Consider the following 27,004-nt stretch of genomic DNA (forward strand, 5'->3'; position numbering starts at 1 on the left):
ATCTTGGAGGACCATAGATACTTCCACCATTGAGAGGCTAAGTGATTTCTCCAGAATTCCATCAAGAAAGCTGATTTAACCGTGAATTTCCCATTTGTGTTGCCGCACCAGAATAGTTTATCCTCTAGATGAGAATTTGAAGAAATAAATTGTATCATTTCATTTTGTCTCAATTTTATTTACCGAAAAAAATAATTTAAACATATATTGGTACTATCTACATGATCAAAATTATCAAACTTTAATAGACACATCTCATAACAAAAAATCCCAGATTCATTTATATATAAAAAGTAATTAAAACAAAAACTTTCCACTATTTTAATTTTTAGTTTAAAAACAAATAGTAACACTAATTTTAAGATTTATAGTTTTTAATAATTGTTTCTCATTACATTGGCTTTTGATTTTAGTTGTAGATTTTAGTGTTCTTATATTGTTTGATCACTGCTTGTCTTTTCATAATAACTTAATTAACCAGTTCAATCAACTTTCATTTTAATCTCATATGCTAAGTTTGAAAAATAATATCATCACAATGACAAGTTGAATTGCGTTGAAATGATAGGAATCAAATTAGTTGCTGCAAAATCACTACCCACCCGCTAGTATGGTATTAATCATCTTATATTAAAAATAAATAAATATATACATATATATATATATATATATATCATTTATGGAATCTTGACATTTTGAACGCACGAATTTTTTTAATGATAACCTGTCCCAGAAATTTATTCATTAAAAAATAAAAAAAAAAGCACCACAAAGTACTCCCTGATTTCCTTTTCCTAAGGTGGAATTTGTGCGGTGTCAGAATCGACTAGGAAGAGTTCATATAAGTTAGCTTACTGCTCACAAACATGTCCACACATATGCAATAACATCCATTGAAATGACATATTTCATTTCAAAACATAACACTGCACAAAACTAGAAAATAAAACCAATTTATAAGTAGCATTATTCTGCAATAGATACAACAGCAACAAATTGTGCCCACTATTATACTGCTTCTAACATAGGCATCTCTTTTATGCATGGAGCCGGAAAAAAATACATTTATTCCTTGCTTTTCCATTTTCATCATATCTAACTTGCATTCCTTTATTACGTTTCAGATTCCTGAATTGAAGATTAAATTCCAGTTCCAGCAAGCCGACGCCTTGAAGCATTTGAAACAGAGACCTGTCCAAGCTTGTCTGCCTCGTGTGACACTATTCGCTCTTTCAGTGGCATGTAATGCCGCAACCAAACCCCAGTGTAAACCTGCAAGTTCAGTAAGATTGTAAAGATAGCAATACAAAAAGCAGAAACATTGAGAAATACCAAAGCATGTAAATACAAAGGGGACGGGGATAAGAAATTTGAAGTGTCATTGGAGATTGGGTTTATCATGCTGGCTTACAGGTACAGAGCAATATAGCTCTCTTATAAAACATTAAGAAGATAAGTGCCACCAACAGGCATCACCTATAAAACATGCATGATAAATTTGAATGGCAGAAATGAATATAACTTCATCCCCAGAAATCAGTACAGAAAACCTTATTGATGCATAACATATTAGGCATGCCCATTGGTTTAGATGCCTGACCATACATGATTACAGCTTATTACTATGATCCAAATCCGAAATGTTCTAGAAATGTGATATATGCTATTATAAAGTATTGCAAGAGAAAGGGGGAAAAAAAAAAAAGACAACGAAGAAAATGAAAACCAAACACAAGATATGCACGATCATTTACCTGGAGGGCAAAACCTAAAACAAAATTGACCAAAAAAGTGAACTGATTTGTATGGATACCTGTTGTGGTCTCATTATCTTTGTATCAGGATCATCTAGGGACTCTCGCCAATGTGCCAGGTACCCAGCCATTCGAGGGATTGCAAATAGAACAGTGAAGAACTCTGGTGGAAATCCCATTGCCCTGATTTAGAGAAACTCAGTACTTTATTGTCGGTCTCTGAGCTTAAAGAAAGGAAATTCACAAAAAGTTTATGTTAAGTAAAAATGAACGGATATCTTATTTGTACCTATATATTAGTCCGGAGTAGAAATCAACATTCGGATATAGCTTTCTTTTAATGAAATACTCATCAGATAGCGCAGCCTTCTCCAAAGCAACAGCTACCTGAAAATGAGATATGACAGATGCATAAGTTTTCAATAAGTACATCTGTTTTAGATGTATGCATATAAGAAATCCAAATGCAAAGGCACCACAGGCCTAATAGTCTGAGAACTTCCATCAAGCAAAAACACTGCTAGCAATTTGGAATTGGATAGAAACTTAAATCTCCGATGTTCATGTTTGGTAAATGGATGCAAATATGGCACACATTCATCAGAATTAGGAATCACATTTAGGACTCCTTACATTAGAGTTAAGACTTTGAAGACAGCAGAAAATTATATCTTTCTTTTCAGTGGCCCAAAGAAGCTATCTCATCTCTCTAAAATGACTCCACTAATACATTTTATATTTCCTCAAAGTTTAATTAGAATAAGAGAATGCAGTCAACTCATAGGTCCTAGTCACCTCTAATGTAAAGATGAAATAATTGATATACTATGAGTCAATATGATATATCCACTGATATATCAAAAAAATTATGACTATATGTGAAGGAGGTGCGAAGACAAATTTTACAAGACATTTGAAAAGTTTCATCACATATTGTAGGTATGTCCATGAGATTATTGGTATCAGCAATATTTTTCCTTAAATAAAGTGATTTTTGCCAATATCAGTATGGATTAGCAGAAATATTAGTAATAACAGTTAAAAAAAAACATGTTTTAAAAATCTAAAGCTAGCCAAGAAAACTTCTTATTCATTCTTTCAGTCAAATTTTACAAATAACAATATTTGTTTCCATGAAAAAAGAAATAGTATTTCTCTTGGTTTACATCATAACATCTAACAGATTTTTAAATCTAGACCAGTGGTATAACCATCAATACTGATATTATTATACTTACTCCAATGTCAAATTATTGAAAGGGTTACAACCAAAGTAAAGGCAATGTGACATAGTTAAACAAATTACCCAAGCAAAAACAAGTGGGTGGATACACATGTTAGTAAATTACAGAGATCAGAAAACTACCTCAATAAGAGGATCCCGGCCAACAATCGAAAATACTTCCTCTGCTAGTTTCCTTATCACCTTAGCTCTTGGATCATAGTTCTTGTATACACGATGCCCAAAACCTGACATCTTTCGCTTTCTGGAAAATGAAATGGAACAAGACTTTTGAAAAAACTTAAAGAGAAAAAAGGATCATAATGATTTGAAACAGAAAAAGCAACCTGTCTGTGAAACAAACTAATAAAAATAAGCAAAAATCACCTATTCTTCACACCCTCGATGAAGTCTGGTATATTTTCAACAGTTCCAATTTCACTAAGCATCTTAAGCACAGCCTGTAAAATCAATTCATCAAAGATATGCTTATCCTTCAGAGGCATGTAATGAAATATGTTATGCTGTCCATGATGGACATCACATTAATTTCAGTAGCAATACTTTAAGCTAACATTACAAAAACGAAATATGCTACTACTTATTAGCCATACCTCATTTGCTCCACCATGAAGGGGACCATACAGGGCACCGACAGCTCCAGCAAGAGCAGTGTAAACATCAACACCACTACAGACAGACAGGTGTGTCATAAAGAATTTAGAAATGTTGTTTATTTCATTGGGTACTCATGCAAAATTGCCTACCTTGATGCCAGATGTCGAGCAGCAGATGTAGAGCAATTCATTTCATGTTCTGCATGCAGTATGAAGAGAATGTCTAACACACGAGCTAGTCGAGGATTAGGTTTATAAGACCTATTACCCCTGCAGCCAGAGGTTTTTTAGTTTTGTTACAATCCAGATCATTGCACCACATAATAATTAATGGATCATAAATAGCATTTTAAAAGGAAAAGTACATTAGAGTGAAAATAAATAAATAAATAACATTTTAAATTACAATTGGGACAGTAGATTCCTATGAAACATACATAGAATCTAGCATGTATAAGAAGTTTTCAGAATAAGAAAGATTGCTTGAAGGTAGGACCGGAGGTCTTCCTGCCAATCTCAAATAAGCAGCTGCTGCAATTGTAGGTACCTGAAGTTAAAAACCAATTTGACATTAAATGATGCAAGTCTATAGCAAAAGGAATGTGGCATAAAATGTTAAGAGGATGGAAAGAAAACTGCACATACCTTTCCAAGAATACGAGCAATTTGTTTGTCTCTTACTTGTTTTGACTTGTAAAGATCTTGGCCCTACATCAATGTAAAATATATGTTTGTAAGTATCCAAAACCCACTTATAATCAGTATATGCATATATATACACGATCACTTACTAAACACCGTATAAATGATTTAAGGCTCATTAACCAGATGCACCCTTGCGTATCTAAAGTAAAACTTTAAAATAATCTAAAGCCTCAGAACCTAAAAGTTAAAACTTACTCTAAGAGCAGGATTAGCATCTGGATGGAAGATGGAAAGTGCACTCATGGCACTAACAAGCACGCCCATAGGATGTGCATCATGTGGCATTGACTGTATAATATCCTAGAGAAAAATAAATTACAATAAGCAATCTTGTCAGAAATAAAAACTCGTTTAACTGGAATGAAAACAAATTTAACATGCTTAAAAGATAAAAAAAATAAAAATAAAAAAATGGATGGACTATGCAACTTGAATGAAAACAAATTTAACATGTTTAAAGAAAAATGGATGCACAATGTATAAATTTACAAAGGATATATAGATCTTTTATAAATTTGATTACTAGAACTGTTTCTATGTGCCAATAACACAAGCAGCAAAGCATATACCTAAACTATATTTAATTTTCATAAGAAACTAGCAAAACTAGGTTTATTTCATTTTCATAGCAAAACTAGCACGTTTGTTGCACATGACCTGAATTGATTTTTAATTAGTTATTGGATATGATCTCAATTATGTCAGCAAAATGCCTCAATCACATAATTCATATACAGATGAGTATACCAATATTCCCTGTGGAACTGCTGAATGCTGAGAAATAGCAAATTCCCAGTCTGCTAACTGACTTTCAGAAGGCAAATTCCCATACACTGCAAAAAAGAAAAACAATAAATAAATAAATCGGAAAAATAAAGCAAATTTTTTACGTAGACTGTATAAAAACACAGGTTCAGTTGCAACTAAGATGGTACAATAAAGGAAAACAAAAATCTAAACAATTTATTCATTCATATTACTACCATAACTTTAAGGATTAATATAATGGCATGAACCCCAATAGTTCTCAGTTAACAGAAGCTTCCACATAAAGAGAAGAAAGTAGTTTAGCAAAACACTTACTTAAGAGATAGGCCACTTCCAAATAGGTACTATTCTCAGCCAATTCCTCAATTGGGTATCCTCTATATCTAAGGATTCCCTCATCGCCATCGATATAGGAAATCGAAGACCGAACAGGGGCTGTGTTAAGATAGCCTGGATCATAGAGCTTGAGCCCTTTGTCAACTTTTCCAGTCGTTATCTGTAAATTCAAAACCGCTAACTTCAATTCAATTTAGAGTTTTACACAAGTCACAAAAAATAATAATAATAATAATACTTTATTTTATTATTATTATTAGAAAAACAAGAAAGAAGGAAAACCCAATACACCGAATCAGTAAGAGAACAAATCAATCAAAGAGAAAAATACAAATTGGCTTATCCAATTAGCTTTTGACCGATAAAAATACCTTTTTTAGATCAGTGGCCTTGACTGTTCCTCCTTCGGAGACCTGAACCTGATACTTCTTACCAGTCCTGTCGTCGACGATGGTCAAGGAACCACGTAGATCCGGAGGAGGTGGGACGAAGGTCTGAGCAGAGACACAGTGGGGTTGGAGAGTGGATGAGAGGTCGTCTTCATCGGCTTCGATGGAAGCCGCGGCGGCTAGATGAGCCGAGAGCACGGCCAAGCGGCCCTGAGCTGATAATTCAATGGGTCTTTGCATTTTTCTCTCTTCTTTCTTTCGCGTGAATCGTTGAATGAATTAGACTTTAAGCTTTTGGGATTTTCTGAGGAAGCAATCAGAAAACGAGGAAGAAAGGGACAAAAAAAAAAAAAAAAGAGGTGAGAGAGACAGAGCCGCTACGAAACGTAAAATATGAATTTAAAAACATTTATATGTAAGAATTTTTGGCTCGACAATGATTAAATAACAATATTATCCACTTTTATGAACAAAAATAAGATTAATAAATTTAAAGATTATTTAAATTTATTAGAGCTACATACATATCAATCTTAATAATTAATATAATTAGATGATTTAGCAGATTAAAATAACAAAAATTAAAGATGAGTACCTTTTTTTTATTGTAAATTGAGAACTAAAGATGGATATTAATCATCCTTTCCTTTTTGATAGAAAATAATTACAAATAACTATAAAAATATATTTTTTTATTTTCTACGACCGCAAACGTATAAAGAGAGTACAGTCAACGCTAGAGTTTTTCTAAACTTGCATTTTACATTTTTAGAAAAAAATTAAATAAGAATGAAAATCAAGATTTTCCTTAGGATAAGGACAAATTAATCGTGGCAATCACATGGGGAATTAACAGGATCTTTTTTTTTTGTTTTATGCTAGTAATAATACGTGTCGTGTTAATCAACAAAAGTGGAAAGTGGAGCCCACGATGACGCGGCGATTTTACACCTTGGAATGCGCAAACTACAATCCCCATTCGGTAATTGATGACGTCAACAGTAATGGTATAGATCATGGTAATGACGTTATTATCCCATGTTTTATCAACTCTCTCGCTTTCCGAGAAATATTCATCTCCCTTTCCTTACCCGATGTTTGGCTGCCTAGAAAATAACTTAAAAAGGAAAGTCTCATAAAGAAGAGTGGCGTGGAATAAATAAGACCATGCCTTTCTATCCCCTCACCTTCTTCCCAGTCTCCACCTCTTTTCCATATTAAATTGACTTTCATAGATGTGAAAATAACATTCCTACTTACAGTTGGGAGTGAAAACAATTTCTTTTTGTAAAACTGAAAATGGGAAAGCAATAACAGGAAATAAAGGGGTTGATAATTATGTGTACAAAATTTCATCCAGAAAACAGATGAATGAATTTTCATTGAGTTTGCTGTTTATGTTTTTTATTTTACTGGCTGTTTTTGGTACCAAAGGCAATGAAATTTACACTAATATCATCGGATAGAGACCATCGTCCTGTCAAGGGGTTGTAAGCAAATCCTGCCATCTCTTGGACCTGAACCAAATCAATCATATTGTAATCAAGCTTTACCCAACACTATGCTGTGCATGTAGTCGAATTTAGTAGAAAATGTGTTTGGCTTACCGAAATTGAAGCACGCTGCAAGATCAAGACTAGTTCTTCAGGAGTAAGAAAACTTGACCATTGATGTGTTCCTTTAGGAAGCTGTAAAATTTAATTTTGTATCAATTCAAGAAGTTATCAGAAATGTCTAACATTGAAGTACTAAATGAATTAATAACTTCTAAGAGTACACCTTAGCTTTATGTAGCAAAACATAAGTTTTAAGAACAATTGAGTTGAACTGAATTTCCTCACACACATATGTCCATCATATGCATGTACAGAGGAAATTTTCAGTTTATTCATCCAAATGAAAACAAAGTGGCTGCAGAACGATGCTCTGTGCTAATCATATCTACTGAGCACATTATAACACGTTACAATATAATCTTTTACATACATTTAAGATGGCAGTATTTCGTTAAATTTCCATTTAAAGTCCCCATTTGTTTATTTCCATTGTCAACTGGAATTCATTTTCATGTATGATGGGTGCAAAGTTACCGAGAGAAAATGAAAGGCCTCAAGTAAAGACTAGATAGATGAAGCAAATGCAATGGATGCTAATGGCAAATCAATAATACTTATTTCAGCTGCAGTATTAGTGAGAGAGTAATACCCAATGGAGAAGATACTCCGCCGCAATGATAGCAGTAGCATATGCTCTAATAGATCGATTGATAGTTGAAATCACAGTAGCTCCACCAGGAACAGTTAATGTTGCCAAAGACTTGCAGAACTCGGCAGGTTCTGCTACATGCTCAATTACCTTAGGTAAAATTATCAATTTATAAATCAAATTTGTCCCAATATCAGAAAAGAATAAAGACACAAAGAAAAGAAGGAAAATATCATCTTAAAAGGGATCTAATTTCCAGAATTACACTCTTTCTGTAAACTTTGTCACATCAACCATCACACAAATTCTTTCATATTTGATTTCACAGATCGTTGGGATTGAATATAAAGATGCATGTCCATCCATATAAACTATCGCAGACCACACTAACGATAAAAAAAAAAAAAAAAAAAAAAAAAAAAAAAAAAAAAAAAACTCATAATATTGATAGACAGTACTGAAATATGAAACACAACTATTACTAGGGAAAGAGGAAAACAAAAGCATCAAGTACAAAAGAAAAAATAGTAATTAAGAAATTATTTTATCCAATAAATGAAGTAAATATGTCAAAACTGAAAATAATGCAAAAAAACTATAAAGTTAAGCAGAATAGACTTGTAATGTAGGGAGGCAATAGAAAGAGAGATGGCACACCTCTAAAGCAATCACAGCATCAAAAGTCCTCTGTTCCTCGACCAGCTTTTCTGGGCATAATTAAACAAACATAAGCTTCCAGTTAATAATAAAAGAATAAGATATAAAAGTCAGTAATAAATAAATAAATACATAAACTCATTTAATGACAAAATACCAAATCTATCTTTCCCTAGTCCAAGTTAATTATGTAATCGAAGATGCAAAATAAAATTTGCCATCTTTAACAGGAAATTCAATTTACAAGTTTGAACCAATTTTTAACTCTGTATCATAGTCAATGACAAGTGAACAACTCAATGCAGCACAACTTGATTAGAGAAGGGCAGGAGGGTATATTGGTGCCCGTTTTCTTGCTTGATGGCCTGTTTAATCAACCACATACTATGAATGCACAATTTATACATGCAAAGAAGTTACAAGCAAAGGCAGTTACATCATGCCTCAATGAGACAGAAACTCTGTTTAGATGGTTGCCTATTGAGTTAGTGTTACCACCTTTTACCAGATCAAGGCTACACTCACGACAACCAGAAAACAAGTTGGCTTACTCAGTCCATTACAATTTTGAATTCATTTAAACTCATGATAAATAATAACATGCAGTGTATACTGTAGATGATGCAACAAACTTCATAACGTTTGAATGAATAATTAGATAGTTCAACCTACATAGAAATAAACAAGTTTGGCACATACCAGCTGTTGTGCAACAATATTCAATCGTTGAAGTTGAGGGATCCAAATCCTGTATCAAAAGTTATATTTAATAATACAAAAAGGAAACAAATCCCAAACGAACACAAAGAAATCTACTTGAACATTTAGTGTTGATGGAAAATTCATTGAACATAATGAGAGCATTGGGATTTGACTTGATGATGCTAGAAAATCTCAAAATCAGTACTCAAGTCAAAAAAACACATAAATGCTAAACTAACCCAAAGATAGTATTGAATAGGTTTGGAATGCTGACAAATATTGAATTTATCCACAATGATTGCTAACAAAGATGACTTATTGATCAAAAATAGGGCCCAAAAAAAGTTGATCATATAATCCAAGAAATTGTGGGCATATAATATAAGCATAATATGCAAGAAGGAAAATAATCATTAGAAGGTTATTTGAAGCCCAGACGACCTCACTATGTCTGACAACCTGATAACTCAGTGGACCTTAATATCTTCTTCACTTAACAGCTATACTCTTTAACTTAACCAAAACAAATCAAATAAATTGTGAAACAGAAGAAAATAAATAAAAGAAGACTAAAAACCCTATCAAAGGAAATACACTGACTAGTGATGATTACAGAATTAATATATACTGTAGACAATTTGCAATGACAAAAGTTCAACAATATAGGCATATCCCATGGTAATCCATAGTATAGAATAGTTATATGCATTAAAAAAATTTGTGTAGTGCTTCACAAATGTAGAAAAATGCATGTTATTGTTCAACCCAAATATGTACAGAAATAAAAGTTGATGCATTTACGGGCTTAAGTTAGTGAATGGCCATACAGCATGAAGTCGGGCAATTTTTATATTTTTCTCCACAGCATCAACTCCTGTTACAGTAGCACCCATTCGAGCTAAAGGCTGAAATGGAGAGAGAGAGAGAGAGAGAGAGGGGAAAAAAAAAAAAAAAAGAAGAAGAAGAAAGTTCAATAAATACCTACTTGAGATCACCTCTTATCAACAACCATTTCAATGTAAGGTATAGGTTTAGAGAAGTAACTATATGGAGGTAATGTATGGATTGATAATACATTCTATCCCTATTATTCAGTGCAAATCAAAATTTACATTCAACTGTACTTTAACTTGGATATTAGATACGAAGTGAACATTAAAAGATATGAAAATATAGCAGATACCTATGTCAAAGTCATGTCTTGAAACCTGTAATTGAAATGTTTACGCAAGACATCATGATATGTACCATGATTGTCAAGAGAACTATGCTCCAGAAGATCATTCATTAACCAACCCCAAGAAGTATTTATCTATAGCTTTTTGTTCAATTAAGAAGACAACTAGGTGCTCGAACATCAATGGCACACATATTCAAACGTGCACAACCCTATACACCAAATGAAAAAAACAAAAATAAAAAAAGAATCTAGCATCTGACACAAACTTTATGGCCACTGGCCACAAACTCAAGGGACCGATAGTTCCCACAAATAACTATAAACCTTCAGAATCAACTGCAAATAGACTAATTGGAAAATGGTGTATTGCCACAATATGATGAAAAGATGTACCTCTGAAAGAATTCCACCACCACAACCAACATCAACAAATTTTAGTCCTTCAAAAGGCTTGGCAGAGTATGAATCCCTCCTAAAAGAAGCCAAATTAGTAAGAATCAGAAAAACATGCCAAAAGGTCATTCCTTCCAGGACTCCTAAATAGATTCTTGGTCCTTTCCAGGACCCCTGAATAAAATTAAGAGTCACAATTGATAAACTAACAGTAATCATCATAGTATATGCATGAATCAAGCAGTTAATATAAGAATTCCTTCCAGACAAATGACAATAAAAAAGGTGTGAACAGTGAAACTCTGTTTTCTGCCAGTGTCAGCAACCAGGTGTCAATCCAAAAAACATAATATTTCCTAAAGCAATTGTATCGCATAAGAATAAATGATTAGCTTGTTTCACAACATTTATGCTTTGGATATTCTGTTAAACTTGTTTATTAAAGGGACTAAGCATACATGAATGGCAAATAACAATTCTAATAACTAATTCTGGCAGGCCAAAAAACTAAAAGGAGAAAAAAAAAAATTTATTAGAATGAGAAAGCCAAAATACAATTCGAACCAAAAGAAAAAAAAAAAAACTCAATTCTACACCATCAAAGAGCTTTAACAAAAACGCAAACTTCACAAAACCAATTGAAGGTAAACAGAAACAAAGAAAAAAAAATAAAGAAATTAAATCAATCTACCTGAAATGTCGGCAAAGCGTGGACCGAATAAAAGCGAGCCTCGTAGGATTCAACGCATGCAACGGTTTGAATGGCCCTTCCGAATCCCACCTAATTATACCATCAAAACCCCACATTAACCAAGAGAGCCTTCTATACATAAACATATACATATATACACACATGTGAAAGTTATATACCACGAACAGAGCTTAAAACACGTTGTTAAGATTACAATACAAATAATTCAATATGATTGTTTCAAACAACTCAAACAAGATCAAATCAATAACTTTCACCAAGATCAAACTCAGCTCCCAAACAACAAATTCACTAACCCAAAACTATTAAATACTAATTCTCTTTTCAATTATTTTATATGTATATAAATATATATATATATATATATATATATATATTAAGCTGACCAGGTTTCGGCAATGGCGGCGAACTTAGCGAGCTCGTACTGATTCAAAGACGAGGGAGCCAAAGAGGTTTTGGTAGAGTGAGGGTATAGAGGCGGTGGAGCTGAAGAGGGATCGGAGAGAGGCGGAACATCAGCGAAGAGCCTACGGAGACTAAAAACGAAGGATTGTGAGGCTCCAGCGAGAGGAGAGAGAATGCGGTGGTGGTGGTGGTAGTTCGTTGCCGTGTACAAAGCTCGGAGTTGGTTCGGGAGCTTGAAAGCCATGGCGCGAGGAAAAGAGGCTCTGTGTGAGAGTGTGAGACAGGCGTTCTCCACTAGTTTATAAGAAGACTATGGTATCCCCGAAACGTTTCCAGATGTTTAGCAATCACTGAGGGTAATTCCGTCTAAAATGATTCGGCCTACTCAGTTAAAAAAAATAAAAATAAAAAAATACTTGAATTTGAAATTTTCGTACCCTGCAAAAGCAATAAAAAGAAAGAAAAGACGCTGGCAATATCGTGTTCAGAGTTTCCTTATGATTCACATAAACAGAGAGCAAAAATAACTCAAATCAACTATTTCCAGAACAAATTCTCTGTTTGCAATTTACAGGTCGATGCCTTCCTTTCTTCTTTCTTTTTTTTTTTTTTTCTTTTTTTTTTCTTTTTTTTGGGTATGTCTATGTAATTGATCAAAGATTCCACTTTTAAGCAGTACGCAGATGATAAAATTCAAGATCCAAAATAAAATTTACTCTCATTGCGATTTTCAGAACTTTAATTTTTCGTATAAAGTATTTCCAAAAAAAAAAAAAAAAAACAAAAAGAAAAAACCAACCAACTCCGCGGGAAATCAAGAATCCTAAAAATTTCGACCGGCATCACCGGGGAAAAAAAAAAAAAAATCCAGTAAGAAATTAAAAGAAAATAGGGAAATCGAGGTCGGAGGAGATCATACCTGCTAAACCCTTCAGCTATGACGACAAAGGGTCTTGCCGGACCGGAGAAATTTGCAAAGAGTACAAAGAAGACGGATCAGCAGCAGAGCTCTCTGATTTTTCAGAGCGACTGATTGGGTTTGGCCTACAAAATATTTATTTATTTATTATTAAACTATCATTTTACCTTTTAAACAATAAAAAAAAAAAAAAACCACCTCGCCTGAATTATCCTTTTTTATTATTATTTTAATTTAATTATATGCATTTTTGACAAATAAATTTTATAAAATTAACTCTACGTAAGCAACTAATTCCATCATTTTTTTTTTTTTTGAAATACTAATTCCATCATGTTAAATTTTTCTTTTTTTTTTCATTTTTTAACTGGTGTGTGTGTATATATATATATATATATATCCAGTTTTTGCCAGATTTATTGGTCAAAATTGAAGAATTAAACTAAAATAATAATAACAATTGAAGGACAGTATGAATTTTATTTTATTTTTTTAAATTTGAAGTTAAAGTGAAATATATAGAATAGCTAAGGGCTAAATGTAACTTTCTATTTTATTATATTAGGGGTTTGTTTTCTCTGTTTTATTGCCCGCCTCTTCTTCCATCCGGAACAAATACGGCTTTTAGTTAATATTATTATTGACATTAAAATTAAACAAAAATTTAATAATGCCTCGTAATATTCAAATATTGAATCATTTATTATTATTATTATTGGTAATATGTATATATTTTATGTAGCATATTATTATTGGTAATAAAACAGATAAGAGCAGTTTATAGTTTATACTTTAAGATCTGCTTTAATTTGTTCTTGGTTTTTTTTTTTTCCTTGATATAAATTATAGATAATGATAGAAATTGGTTTGGGCATCAACTTAGCACTTGCATAAATTTCCATCAAATAGAACTAACATAAATAGATCTGTCAAAAAAAAATCAGAGCAAAAAAAAAATGCTAATAAAAAAAAAATCACATAAAACAGATGGGTTTCGGTGGAGGTGAAAACAGATGGTTTCCTTATCCTAAAAACAATCAAAAACATCTTTTTTATGTTTTCTAATTTTTATTTTTTTAATTTGTTTTCAAATTTTGTTTTTGAAAATTAATGGCCAAACAGCCATATTTTAATTTTGAAAATAATTTTTTTATTTTTTAAAACAAAAAACTGTTTTAAAATTAGTTGGCCAAACAAGTCCTTAGAGGGGTGTATTTGTTACATGGGACTAGCCAGGACTGGATGGGTTATAGTCCCAATCTGGTGTTTGGGAAGGAAAATGGAGGACGGGACACAATTATCCCGTTAACCAAATTATCTGCTTCGAAAGGAACAAAGCTAACCCACCAAAACACCTGGGTCACTTTTGTCCTGCCCTCTTTCGAAGCTTTCGTGAATAACCTCTCAGCCTCTCACACAAAGTTGCTTCTGCCGGACCATTCGCCTACTCTGTTCGAGATCTCGCCAGATCGTTGGCCGCTTCTTTTCGGTTTGAAACCCTCGGTGAGTCTGCTTCTTTGCTCTGTTTGTTTTCGTGTTCTTCATATTTGATCTGGTCAGTTTACTTCTTCTTCTTCTTCGTCGATAATCTCTGCTTCTTCTTCTTCTTCTTCTTCGTTTTCCTTTGCTTCTTCTTCTCCGTTTGATTTGTTTAGGGATTTCTCTTGTATCCCACCTAATCAAATAAAATATGTGTCTGAATAATCAATTTTAGTAGTCTTGGAATGATTTTATTTTATTTTTTCCAAATTTATCCAGAACTTCATTAAGACTAGCAACCTTTCTGGACCAAGAACGGGGCTTATCTGAGCTTTTTTCTCTGAAAAACAGCAATAAAGTGTGTTAAAACACTGAAACTTTGATTTCTAAAAACGCTTTTGTAAAATTGATATAGGGAAAGAAGAAATTGTGGAATTCGTTGGAGTTGGAGGCTTTGAGTTGAGGAAGATTATATACTACTCTAGTCTCCAGTAGTAACTCTATCTCCATTGTTGAAGAAGCCCTAGTCAAGGTACTTTTTTTTTTTTTTTTTTTGTGTGTGTGTGTATGTGTGTGATGGTATTCTTCGCATCAAATTCTTTAATTTTTCTTGCGTAAAGAAAAAATAATAATAATTTGGTTTCTAAGAAATTTTTCCTCAGAATTTTTCCTCGCAAACACGTTGGCTTACAAAATTTCTGTAGTGCTGGTTTGGTGTATATATACATAAAACGTAAGGACCTGACCTTGGCTTGGTGTATATAAATGCAAGAAGAGTATTTGTTTTTGTTATATAAATTTTCTGTGTTTTTTTTCTGCAATTCTCTGCTATGGGAACTCAAGCTTCTAGTGATTATCAGAACAATAATTGCGTTGGCAAAAATGTTAGTGCATCTTTTCTCTGTGTGTGTGTGTGTGATGGTATTCTTCGCATCAGATTCATGTATACCTTCTTTACCATGCCAATGGATATCTCTTATGTCGGTTATGTCAAAAGTCACCTTGCTATAAAAAGCTAGCACAATTTTCTTAAAGAAAAAAAAAAAATACAGCTTTAGGATAGTGAAACACAGTGTTTGAACTTGACTTCAGAGGGAATTGGTCTCAGTTCGACATAATTATTTAAAAGGCCAGGAACTATATCCTTATTGCTTGCTAGTTAGTGACCATTTTCCTATGCATAAAATAGTTATGCCATCTTTACTTGATTTTAGTGATACGTAAAAATCATTTGGAAAACAAGAGTGACCTGAGGGAGCCAACCTGAAACTAAAGTACAGTCTCGTTTACTACCACCTTATAAAACCTGGGGTAGTGAGGGTCATTAATATGATTTCAAAGTAAACGACACTATTTACTACACATTATCATAATGATTCAACCTAATATTTTCAAAACCAATTGAAGATGTCTTATGAAACTATTTCATGTTCTTTGTTACAAAATATGTAATTTAAAGAAGTAAATACATAATTTTATGGTGAGCTTCTGTTGCTTGATATAAATGGTTAGACCTAGTTTTTGATAACTTAATCTTTTGAGGTTAATGATAACCTAGAAGTAGAATCAAAGTCTATTTGTCCATCTAGTCTTATGTTCTGATCCTAGTAATGCCTTTTCTGTTTTGGTAGTTTATTAATCTTTGAGTCTAAGGCCTATGTTTCTCACTTATTGGACAGACTTATATACAAGAGACTGTTAGGTGACTGATGGGGAGTTAAAACTTCATTGTAAGCTCTAGACAGATCATGGGGTAGATAGATAGATACAAGCAGATAGATACAAAATGAAGCATACTGAATGAACACATTAGACAGATCATGGGGGCAAGACCAACCATATTCGTACATAGGGAATTCAGCGTTAGGTAATTTAGGTTCTAAGGCCGAGTAAAATGATAAGTTATTCTACATTTAAAAATAAATAAATTAGTGTTTATTTATTTAAATTTGAAACTTTTGAAAGCAGGACCAACGTCTCTTAATACCATACTAGTATAGGGCAAGCAAATGAAATTGATAAGACGAAGGACAAGAAATGGGTAATCAGATCAAATGGATGATTATAGGGAAGTGAACACTAGAAAAGGGGCTTTCAGGTCTGTCTTACTACTTGCAGTACAAAACAGTATCACAGGCTTTAGGGACGGATATTGAAGATGAAGGATAAAAATTCCTCGTAAGAAAAAGCCAAATATCATATGCATTAGAATAGCTGAAAGTGCATTGCACATGATTCTGAATACGAAGAAGATTACAAATAGTCTAAGATGCCTAATTGAGAGACAAAGAAAGAAAGTTTGGTTGTTTTAGTTTGAGACAGAGACTGCAAAGAGGTTCAAACATAAGCTATAAAATGAGCACAATGAGGGCATTGAAAGACCAGAAACAAAATAGAGTAGATTGTAATTATAGAAACAACAAGTCAGGATAGAGAAAAAAACCTTGTTAAACAGGATTTCTATAGTTGACCGTAGAGAAGTTTCTTCTTCAACTTCTATTGTATAAATCAGAACAGAAAAAAATCTCATAAAGAAATAAGAGATTTTGATGGAACTGTGAGTTCCCACCACCATATGAAATTAACCCTCTTCAATATGAAAATATAGTTTGCCATTATTGCATAGGTATTCCAGACAACAGGATTTGGTACCAAAGCCAAAAGCTGCTTAAGTCTCCTGCAATTTTTTTTTTTTCTTCAATTTACTTTATCCATGATTCTTGGCCAGGAAATATTAACTTGGCTGCACAACACTAATCCTGAAATACAAACATTTCTAGGACTCATAACCATTCATCTAGATTTTCCTGTTGCTTACATGTCCCTAAACAGGGGATAGGACCATTCACATGTGTATGAACCCCAAATTTTATCTTGTAGTAGAGCAGTCATTCACAGTCTTGGTTGATGCAAGTGGTTTGTTGGTTTTCATGCCTATAAAGTAATCACTTCTCTGTTGAAAATGCAAATATTTACTCACTCGACTCTCTTTAAAAAGCTTACTGGCATTTGAGATATTTTTCCAGTTGTACCACCCATTGCTCTCATACTGCTATTCTCCAACCCACTTTTAAGCCAAGCAAGGTTACTTATATCTGTGGCAATAGCAGCCAGTTCCAAACTTGGAAATGAAGGAGGCTCTGAATACTCAACAAACTCTGGCCCTAACAAAGATTTTTGAGATTTCCTGCCATTTTGTGTCCTACAGCAACCATGGCCACATTGACTAGGAACTGACTGCTCCCAATTATCTGCTTTGAGCAGCTTGAAAATTTCAATATCTAGTTTTGATGCGTTAACCAAAGGACCTTGCATCGGAACCGGCCTCTGCAGTGATGATGCAGGCTCTTGGCACTCCAAAGGATTGTATACACTGAAAGCACTGACACGTGCCACTGGTCGAAAAAGAGTAGGTGGCTCTTTCAATTCATGACTAAACTGACCCTCCATTGGTGGTTTGTCTTCATAGTGATCTTCCATATTCTCCAAAGACCAACCTAAATTATACAAGTCAAGATAATTTTACAATAAATTAAAAATAAAAACTTCCTGCGTGGATATTCATGTATAATAATTCCAAATGTACATAAAAGAATACGTGTTCCTCGTTCATAAAATAATAATAAAATAATAGGTGTTCCTCATCACAAAAGTCAGTCAACATAAAAATGCATAATGCATTAATTGGTTGAATATTTGCAAACACCATTTTTGGTCTTCAATACTTAATTTGTTTTTTATCCTAACCAAAATATGATATTAAGAAGTTATAAGTACACTCTCAAAACAAGCTATATAAAGTTTTATTCTAAATTTATATTTTTAAGCATATTTATTAATTAAATCTATTTCAAATAACTTCTTTATATAATTTATTTTTTGTCTTTAACTATAGACAACATATATTTTTCTCCATCTAACTCATACTTCACCATAAATTTGGGTTGCAACACAATGATTATCCAAATTATAAAAGCTCAAAAAGTTGTATTTAGTTTTTGCAATAATTATAATTTTTATTTTTTTTATTTTTTATTTTTGTAATTTACCAATGTTGTTTGAAAACTATTTCATTGGCTCCATCATTAATAATAATAAAAAAAATTTGATGATATATATATATATATTGAGTTTGAAGAGTTTAAAAAAACTTAAATCCACCTTTTATTTTGACCTTCCAAATATATATAATGTTTATTGTGAATGCTAATATATAAATATATTATTTATGAAAGATTTTTTTTTCCTGTATATATTCAATTGTATATGTAATAGCAGCTCAATTTATTGTATTTCTTATAAATTTTTTTTATTTGTTGTTTTTTTTTCTTTTTGTAGAGATGGATGGAAGAAAATTAGTTGTGATTCAATCTTTTTGTTGGGGCTTTATGTTTATCTTCTTTATGTACATGTATGTAGTGTGGCAAAGGAGAAATGAAAGAGGTGTTAGGAATAGAATAACTAGGAATACCGAATTGCGTACATCTTTTATAGATAGTTTGTTGGACAATGATGTCACTTGTATTAGTCAATTGAGGATGGATAGGAGAACATTTGTTATTTTATGTCGGTTATTACGCCAGGATGGATATGTGAAAAGAGATGGTACTATTACATTGGAAGAGCAAGTGTGCATATTTTTGCACATAATTGCTCATCATACAAAAAACCGTATAATTATCAGTCGATTCTATAGATCAGGGGAGACAATTAGTAGATATTTCAATTCAATATTGAATGGGGTGTTGCGCTTACATTCCATTTTGTTGAGGCATTCTGAACCTGTGTCGGATAATTGCTCGGATGATAGATGGAAAATGTTTAAGGTACGTATGTGGACTAGTTTGGTTATTAATTTTATAGTTAGATGACTTGTAGCATTATCTAACGTTAGTAAAATTGTTTGTGTCGTAGAATTGTTTGGGAGCATTAGATGGAACTTATATTAAGGTGAAAGTACCTGAAATCGATAAGCCAAGATATCGAACAAGAAAGGGTGAGATAGCAACAAATGTCTTAGGTGTATGTAACCCGAATATGGAATTTATATTTGTATTACCGGGTTGGGAATGCTCCGCTTCAGATTCCAGAGTACTTCGAGATGCAATAAGTAGGCCAAATGGAATAAAAGTACCAACCGGTAAGACCAATGCTTAAATATTTCATCGAGTGGATTAACATTGCATAAACTAATAGGAGATATTTTTCTGTGTTAGGTTGTTATTACTTAGTGGATGCTGGTTACACAAATGGTGAAGGATTTCTTGCACCATATAGGAAAACAAGATATCACCTTTTCGAATGGAGAGATGGTTGTGCACCCATAAATCATCAAGAGTATTTCAACATGAAGCATGCATTAGCTAAGAATATCATAGAAAGATGCTTTGGGGTTCTTAAAATGCGATGGGCAATTTTAAGAAGTCCATCTTTCTACCCAATTGCAACACAAATCAAAACAATTACTACATGTTGTCTGATACATAATCTGATTAGAAGAGAAATGACACTCGATCTTGGAGAAGTTGAATATGATAGGATGGAAAATGTGGACATTAATGAAGAGGAGGACATTATAGGATCAATTGCTTCCTCGGATCGATGGACGAATTGGAGAGATGAGTTAGCTAAGCAAATGTTTGGTGAATGGAGAGGTCATCATGATTACTAGTTGATGGTTATGTAAAAAATTATGCTTTAACTGCTTATTTAATATTGTTTGTTAAATCTTTTGGATAATATGTATGAAGGCAAACTTATATTATATTAAGTGCAACATTTGAGATTTATTGTTATTTTGTTTGCATCTTGTTTTGATAATGTTGGAATCATGAAATGTTTACTTGAATAACAATGGAAGCTGGAGGTAGCAGTAACGATTATAAGGGGGGTGAATCTAAGCGTACATGGAGTAGAGGTGAGGAAGAAGCTTTGTTGGTTCTTTTAGATGAAGCTGTAGCTAGTGGGCAATATTGTGACACGGGAGCATTTAAACCTGGTACACTTAATATAATTGAGCGGCAACTGGCTGAAATATGTTCTAACTCAGGATTGCGAGCAACTCCATATATTGAATCGAAGCTAAAAAAGTGGAAGAAGCAATATGGCATCATATACGACATGCTGAACAAAAGTGGATTTGGATGGAATGACACTCTTAAATGTGTGGAGGTTGACAGTGACGATGCTTGGAAAGCATATGTGCAGGCTTTGACTTTGTTAGGAAAACTACCTTTATTGAATTTTGTGTTTCTTATCTTAAATATATAATGTTTTTACTAAATGATGGCTTTTTTATTTTAGAATAATCCAAGTGCAAAAAGTTGGAGAGATAAACATTTTCTGATATATGAGAGGCTTGCTAATATTTTTGGAAAGGATCGGGCAACAGGACATGAAGCATAAACTCCAATTGATTTAGTTAATGATATAAATATGGAGCCTGACAATGACCAATTTGATGATGTGGGTTCTCCAATGTCTATGAATCAAACACATAGTCAACTGCCCATACAATCCCAATTAAGAGGTAAGAGGAAAGCTAAATCGAAGGATGTTGACATCGTTAGCGGGTTAAACAATGTAGCAGATAAGTTTATTGATAAATTGGCTACACAGTTAGACAAGTTAGAGAAGTCTGATATCAACTATCCACAATACTTAGCTATGGAGCTTGACAGGTTAGGATTCCCTATTACTAACAATCTCAAAATCTCTAAGGCAATGAGATTGGATCCATCGAACGTTGAGGTTTTCAAGATTATTAAAACCGATGAGCAGAAGATTGAATTTGCTTGTGGATTTTTGGATAACTAAATTAGTATTGTTGTGGATTATATATTTATGGATATGTATGAGAGGATGACAACTATGAACATTTGGAATTGAAACTTATGGACATATATTGTAACGTATTGAATGTTGGTTTCTAATTATGCATGTACGGATAATTTTATTATTATGTGTTATGTTTTAGAATATTAACATGCACTTTATTGATTTGGTTAGTTGTTATTTTGTTTAATAATATTACTATATTATATTGTCATTTATTATTATATGCAGGAATATTGAATGATAAAGAGAAGGGTTTATGTTGTGTTTAAAGGTAGACAACTAGGAATATATAATTCTTGGTCTGAATGTCATCAACAAGTGCACGGATTTACAAATAATTTATATCAAGCCTATAATACAATTAAAGAAGCTGAAATTACATATGTTGAGTTTGTAGAACAAATAATGAGGAATCGTAATGAAACAAATCCAATACAAAATACCACCACCATACATACACGTGCTCAATTTCACAACAAGTGGGGTAATGATTTTGTATTAAGTTGTTTATTTGGCTTACTATCAATGGGTTTATATACTTATTTCTTATATAATTAGATTATCCTTGTAAAATCCAATATATATATACGGATGCCATACTTGTTAAAAGTGCAACTACATGTGACATTTATTTATATATCTATATATCTATATATCTATATATCTATATATCTATATGTATGAATTGAAGATGGATGTTTTTATGCTATCAACAAGTTCTTAATTAAATATTATGTTAATTTTTTTTATTTAATTGTTATTCATGATTAGTAATTTTATTTTAATTGGTTTTGAAAACAATATTTTAAGTAGTTTATGAGTGTTAAAAAAAAATTACAAATGTATTATAAATATCATTAAATTATTTTTATTATTAATTAATTGAACATATAAATATCTATACAAAACATATTAAATATAAGTAATAATAAAACTTTAATTAAATATAATATTTAATTTTTTTGTAAATATAAATATAATTTTAAATCTTTTCATATTTAACAAAATAAAAACTATAATTATAAAATAATCCAATCCAGTCCGATCCTGCACCAAACATGGGACAACTAGTCCAACATTCAGTCCAGAATTATACCAAACACAGTACTGCACTATTCGATCTTGTCCGATCCGAACCTATCCTATCCGATCCCGTCCGATCCGGACCTATCCTACGTACCAAACGCCCCCAGATAGTCTTCGAACATCAAGATCCATTTTGGTGTTTTTGGACTCCAACCTTCTTTAGACAATCACAAATCCCATTTGGGCAATTCTATACCTTAATATCATTGCGTGGTACTAAATTTTTAGTCCAAATAACTTTTTATTGTGTTAAAATGATTTCAAAAACCAAAAAAAAACAACACAATATTATTTACTAATTTTTGCTTGTTTCATTATTTTTGTTTTCAAAATCTATTATCAGAAAACAACAATAAAATGTTTTATAAATGTTTTCAAAAATATTTTTCTATTTTCGAAAACAAAAATTACTGTAAAAGTAGTTGGGCTAAACAAACCCTTGTTTTTGAAACTCTATGTTGAAACTACGTGTAAATCATAAACTATTTTATGATTAATTTTAAATTATTCCACTGTAAGAATGTCTCCTTGTGCAATATTTTATTTATGAATGATAACTAATAATTACACAGTTATTTGAAATGGTAAAAAAAAATATTTTCTAAAATAAAATTAATTTTATAGATATTTTTTTAGAGGAATTTTATAAATAATTTAAAATGATTTTTAGTTTGATATTTTATATTGTACAAACAAAATTATTATCAGTTCCCAGTGGAGTATATCTAAACTAAAGCCTCACTTAACAATTATAACTATTCTCTATTGATTTAAATATTGTAAAAAAAAAAATTAATTCCAATTATCTACCAGTGTCACTCAATTTCAAAAAAATCCGGTTTTCTTTATATTATATACATAAATAAAAAGTTTTTCAATAGCGTTGCATGAACGGTATATGGTTAATTTATCAAATTCAACAGTTAAAAATGCATAACTTAATAGAAAACAGTAGGTTAAGAGACAATATGAAACAACTTTCTTTAGTTTTAGAGCAAAATACAAAACATCTAATAATTGTTTGAGTTTTAATTCCGCACCTAATATACAAAATAATAATAAAAAATTTAAAAAAAAATTGTCAATGACCATGTCTCTTTTAAGCTCTTTTTTAAAGTATTAGTGGTTGTTGTTGGGTGCAGGCTTCTTCAGTGACCACTCACTCGCCTTCAGAATCCAAATGGGGTTTTAGGCCCTGAATACTTGCAGATAGCTACTTGTTTTTCTTCCTTCTTGGCCTTTTACTTTTTGACCACCACAGCATTTGACACCAAAGATTCGAAAAAAATAATAATAATAATAATAATAATAAATAAATAGTGGGCATTTCAAACTCACATATATGCGTTCTTCAGCTAATATATTTGAACGTTTGAGGTACTACTACTACATGGCCTGCTGTCTGCTTATAATCTGCTTAACTGGTTGATGACCTTGATACAGGTTCTCTCTGCTGGCCTTGGGAATTGATTAAGACCAATTATCAGAGATATTTTTATTATTTGATTGAACAAATCTGAAGTTTGTAGGATTCTTTTATATTTCATAATGCAAAATACACAGCACACACTTAAAACAGAAAATGAAGAAAATTTAATATGATTCAGCAATGAATGTGATCCATACTTTATGAAGCATATACCAAAATGCAAAATCCACCAATCAATAATTTTTGGTTGCTCTATGGGTAAAACAGTCATTCAACATAAGATTTAATTAAGAATAAAATGTTGTCCCTTCTTGGGAGTTTTGTATTTCTTCTGTACTTGCTAATCTTCTGTTCAAATGATGTGATTTCTCCTTTCTCCTAATTAAGGAAATTATTCTCTTAGAATCCAAAAAATAAAAAGAAAACTCATATATGTGTATGCATTCCTTAAGTCATGCAGATCACGAGGATTATTGAATGCATATTAGTTTTAAAGTTTACAAACAAAAATAGGTAGATGGACCTTCTGTTTTTTTATTTCTCTCTCATTAATGAAATTGTAAGGGAAAAAAGAAAAAGCATTTTTAAGAAAGTTTAATGTAGGAACAATACAAAATATACGAATCAAAATGGAATCAAATGCAAAAACAATCAATAAGAAACAGAGAGAAAACAACTAGATGGACAAAAAACCACAAGATAATTTTGCATCCACGTCAACATTTTATATATAGGATGATATATGATACATAATGTATTACAATAAGGAACATTTGAATTTGTAGAGTTCCTAGTTCTTAATCTGACAGAAAAAAAAAAAAAAAAATTGTAATTGTACTATAAAAGAGGACATTTCACTCTTACTCAAAACCCAAAAACACCCTCAGGAAAACACCATCAAGGGATCATATAAACATGGCTTGTTTGGTTTTTCTATTTCCATTTTTCTTTTTCTAATCTCACCAAAAAAATAAATAAATAAAATAAAAACTTGTACTTCAAGTTAAAGTAGCACTGGGTTGTCCCACGTGAGGTCTGACCAATTTATGAACTTTTTATTAGCGAAAGAAAGTGATAGATATGGTTTCTGTCTCAATCTTCCTTCCTCCTTTGCACCTCCTTTCCTGCAGTAAAAACATTTGCATTCATGTCCTCCTTCTCTCTCTGGCCCCACAAACCCTGAAATTAATTTTCTTCAGCTTAATATGTTAAAATAAAACCTTCTTTTTTTTTTTCTATTATTTTTTTTTTTCTGACACAAAACTTTTTTTTCACAAATATGGTTGCAATCAAACATTGGCCGAAACTATGTTTGATGACAAAAGATGGGAGACACATTGATGACATTTTTTCCAATGACACTTCCTCACAGATTGATACAACATGATATGTGGTAGTATTGAAGACTCTGCATAAAACAACATTGATTTTCTCTTTTTTCCATTCTTAGGTTTTGGCAAGGAATGGTGAATGGTCGTTTTTTGGATTTTACTTGCTTGTTTTCTTACTTCAAAATGGGACTTGGATTTGATTCTTCTTTTCATAAAGGTTTCCCACATTGTGAGGGGGTTGTTTTACTGATCTGAATCAGGTGCTCATGCGCATGAATTTTCATATGAAAGATCTTGCATTTTGCAGATTTTTTTTTTTTTTCATTTTCAATCAAAATGGCAGAAAATGTAAAAATGATATAGGTTTTGATCATTTACGACAATTACCACCCATTTAGATTCTTATTTTTATTTTTAAACAAATATCTAATTTACAAACTATCCAAAATTCTTCTTCATTTTTCGAATTTATATTCATAAACATAAATAATAATATTTAATTATTGAAACTATCCATTTTGTCAATATTTAAATTCTGAATTTGATAAGACAATAACGATCATCATCAGTAATAATTCTATATTCTGAATTTGATCAATCAAAATCAAAAGGCTCTAAGATGCAATAATTGTTGGTAATGATCCCCTAGCCTTGAATTTATTCGGCTTTGGAGCTAAAAATCCTCCATACCCAATTTAATATGTGTCCCAAAAAAAAAAAAGAAAAAAAAAAAAAGGGTTTTGGTCCATTTTTAGGACCCATGTAGTATTTTAACAATTGTTAGAATCATGAACGTGGAAAAGATACAAAAGATTCAATGTGGAGGTGATGGGTAAATAGAATAGATAACTTTTAGGGCAAGACAGGCATGGAGCAGTTAAATGGGTATCAAAAACACTGTTTATAAATAGTAGAATTTCAGTGCTTAGAACCAAAGGGAATAGTGGGATCCAGCTCCTCCAACGTTCTAGTGTACCTTGTAAAATCAGTCTCTCTCACTCTCTCTCTCCCCCTGTGTGATGGTCTTGTTGCATCAAGCTCTACAGTCAATTGTCCTAACAAATACCCACTTTTCTTTTTATTTTTATTTTTTCTTGTTCCTACTTTTTTTAAAAAAAAAAAAAAAATTCACATTGACAACACAAACACACACACACACACTTATGAATTCTGCATTCCAAACTTCATCCATGAAATTTTAAAGATTTCTGTTTTTACCAAAAAAATAAAAAATAAAATATAACACCATCTATGATTGAAAACATCATAGATAAAATTTAACTTGAATAACTTAAATATATATAAGTTGTGTAACACCAAATTATTTACCATTTTTGTAATTAGATCATATTTTAATAGGGGATTGTTTATGAAATTAAAGCTGAAATTTAAGATATAAATTAAGTCTTTCTAACTTCATCTATGATTGAAAACATGATGGATGAAATTTAACTCTATTATATCATCTGACACCACTAGAAAAAAGAAAAAAAAGATATATATATATATATATATATATTTGTTCAACTCAAACTGTGAATTTTCAACCAAAAGTAAAAAAAAGGAGAAAAGAACTCAGACTATGAATTGTCAAATTGAACAAAATATAATAAATATTTACTGTGAATTATTTTTTTTTTCTATTTTTTTTTATAAACATATACTGTAAATTTCAAAACCTAAATCAAAGACAAAAGTTTGAAACAATATTCTCTGGCTAGCTTATACTGTGAATTTGAAAAGCTAGAGGATATTGTTTCAAGGTTTTGTCTTTAATCTATGTGAATGTTACCATTGAAGAATCTCTATACCACCATCAACTCTCTCATATTACATGTTTTTTTTTTTTTTTTGGTTTTTTGTTTTTTATTTTTATTT

General features: G+C 31.8%; 5 protein-coding genes across 9 annotated transcripts; 2 read left to right on the forward strand and 3 right to left on the reverse strand.

The window, feature by feature from the left end:
* Positions 1 to 937: 937 nt before the first annotated feature.
* LOC107416375 (citrate synthase, glyoxysomal) lies at positions 938 to 6,164 on the reverse strand. Its single transcript, XM_016024860.4, has 13 exons — positions 5,774 to 6,164; positions 5,382 to 5,562; positions 5,046 to 5,131; positions 4,494 to 4,598; positions 4,239 to 4,301; positions 4,031 to 4,140; positions 3,744 to 3,863; positions 3,591 to 3,666; positions 3,364 to 3,437; positions 3,121 to 3,241; positions 2,044 to 2,141; positions 1,814 to 1,937; positions 938 to 1,272 (listed from the first exon to the last, which is right to left on the reverse strand). Exons 1-13 carry the CDS (start codon positions 6,029 to 6,031, stop codon positions 1,141 to 1,143), a joined length of 1,548 nt encoding a protein of 515 aa, XP_015880346.2. The 5' UTR covers positions 6,032 to 6,164; the 3' UTR covers positions 938 to 1,140.
* Positions 6,165 to 7,134: 970 nt separating this feature from the next.
* Positions 7,135 to 13,115, reverse strand: LOC107416376 (ubiquinone biosynthesis O-methyltransferase, mitochondrial). 4 transcript variants are annotated; one of them, XM_048471524.2, is made up of 10 exons: positions 12,965 to 13,115; positions 12,027 to 12,426; positions 11,620 to 11,709; positions 10,929 to 11,007; positions 10,157 to 10,260; positions 9,353 to 9,401; positions 8,654 to 8,698; positions 7,997 to 8,146; positions 7,399 to 7,479; positions 7,135 to 7,308 (listed from the first exon to the last, which is right to left on the reverse strand). In XM_048471524.2, exons 2-10 carry the CDS (start codon positions 12,287 to 12,289, stop codon positions 7,201 to 7,203), a joined length of 969 nt encoding a protein of 322 aa, XP_048327481.1. In that variant the 5' UTR covers positions 12,290 to 12,426; positions 12,965 to 13,115; the 3' UTR covers positions 7,135 to 7,200. The 4 variants fall into 4 exon arrangements, with proteins under 4 accessions (XP_048327481.1, XP_048327482.1, XP_048327484.1 ...); XM_048471525.2 differs by having other exon boundaries at positions 12,027 to 12,411; positions 12,965 to 13,114; XM_048471527.2 differs by having other exon boundaries at positions 8,654 to 8,703; positions 10,183 to 10,260; positions 12,965 to 13,114.
* Positions 13,116 to 14,228: 1,113 nt separating this feature from the next.
* On the forward strand, positions 14,229 to 21,438 carry LOC125421786 (uncharacterized). 2 transcript variants are annotated; one of them, XM_060816608.1, is made up of 5 exons: positions 14,229 to 14,519; positions 14,859 to 14,975; positions 18,782 to 19,269; positions 19,358 to 19,583; positions 19,660 to 21,438. In XM_060816608.1, exons 3-5 carry the CDS (start codon positions 18,784 to 18,786, stop codon positions 20,112 to 20,114), a joined length of 1,167 nt encoding a protein of 388 aa, XP_060672591.1. In that variant the 5' UTR covers positions 14,229 to 14,519; positions 14,859 to 14,975; positions 18,782 to 18,783; the 3' UTR covers positions 20,115 to 21,438. The 2 variants fall into 2 exon arrangements, with proteins under 2 accessions (XP_060672591.1, XP_060672590.1); XM_060816607.1 differs by having other exon boundaries at positions 14,241 to 14,467.
* On the reverse strand, positions 16,970 to 18,167 carry LOC125421787 (transcription factor MYB1). Its single transcript, XM_048471278.2, has one exon. It carries the CDS (start codon positions 17,921 to 17,923, stop codon positions 17,420 to 17,422), a length of 504 nt encoding a protein of 167 aa, XP_048327235.1. The 5' UTR covers positions 17,924 to 18,167; the 3' UTR covers positions 16,970 to 17,419.
* LOC132803513 (uncharacterized) lies at positions 20,297 to 20,848 on the forward strand. The gene is made up of 2 exons (XM_060816709.1): positions 20,297 to 20,644; positions 20,747 to 20,848. The coding sequence occupies exons 1-2, from the start codon at positions 20,297 to 20,299 to the stop codon at positions 20,846 to 20,848; spliced, it is 450 nt and encodes a 149-aa protein (XP_060672692.1).
* Positions 21,439 to 27,004: the final 5,566 nt, after the last annotated feature.

The sequence above is a fragment of the Ziziphus jujuba genome, chromosome 4, assembly GCF_031755915.1.
Source record: "Ziziphus jujuba cultivar Dongzao chromosome 4, ASM3175591v1".
Lineage (NCBI taxonomy): Eukaryota > Viridiplantae > Streptophyta > Magnoliopsida > Rosales > Rhamnaceae > Ziziphus > Ziziphus jujuba.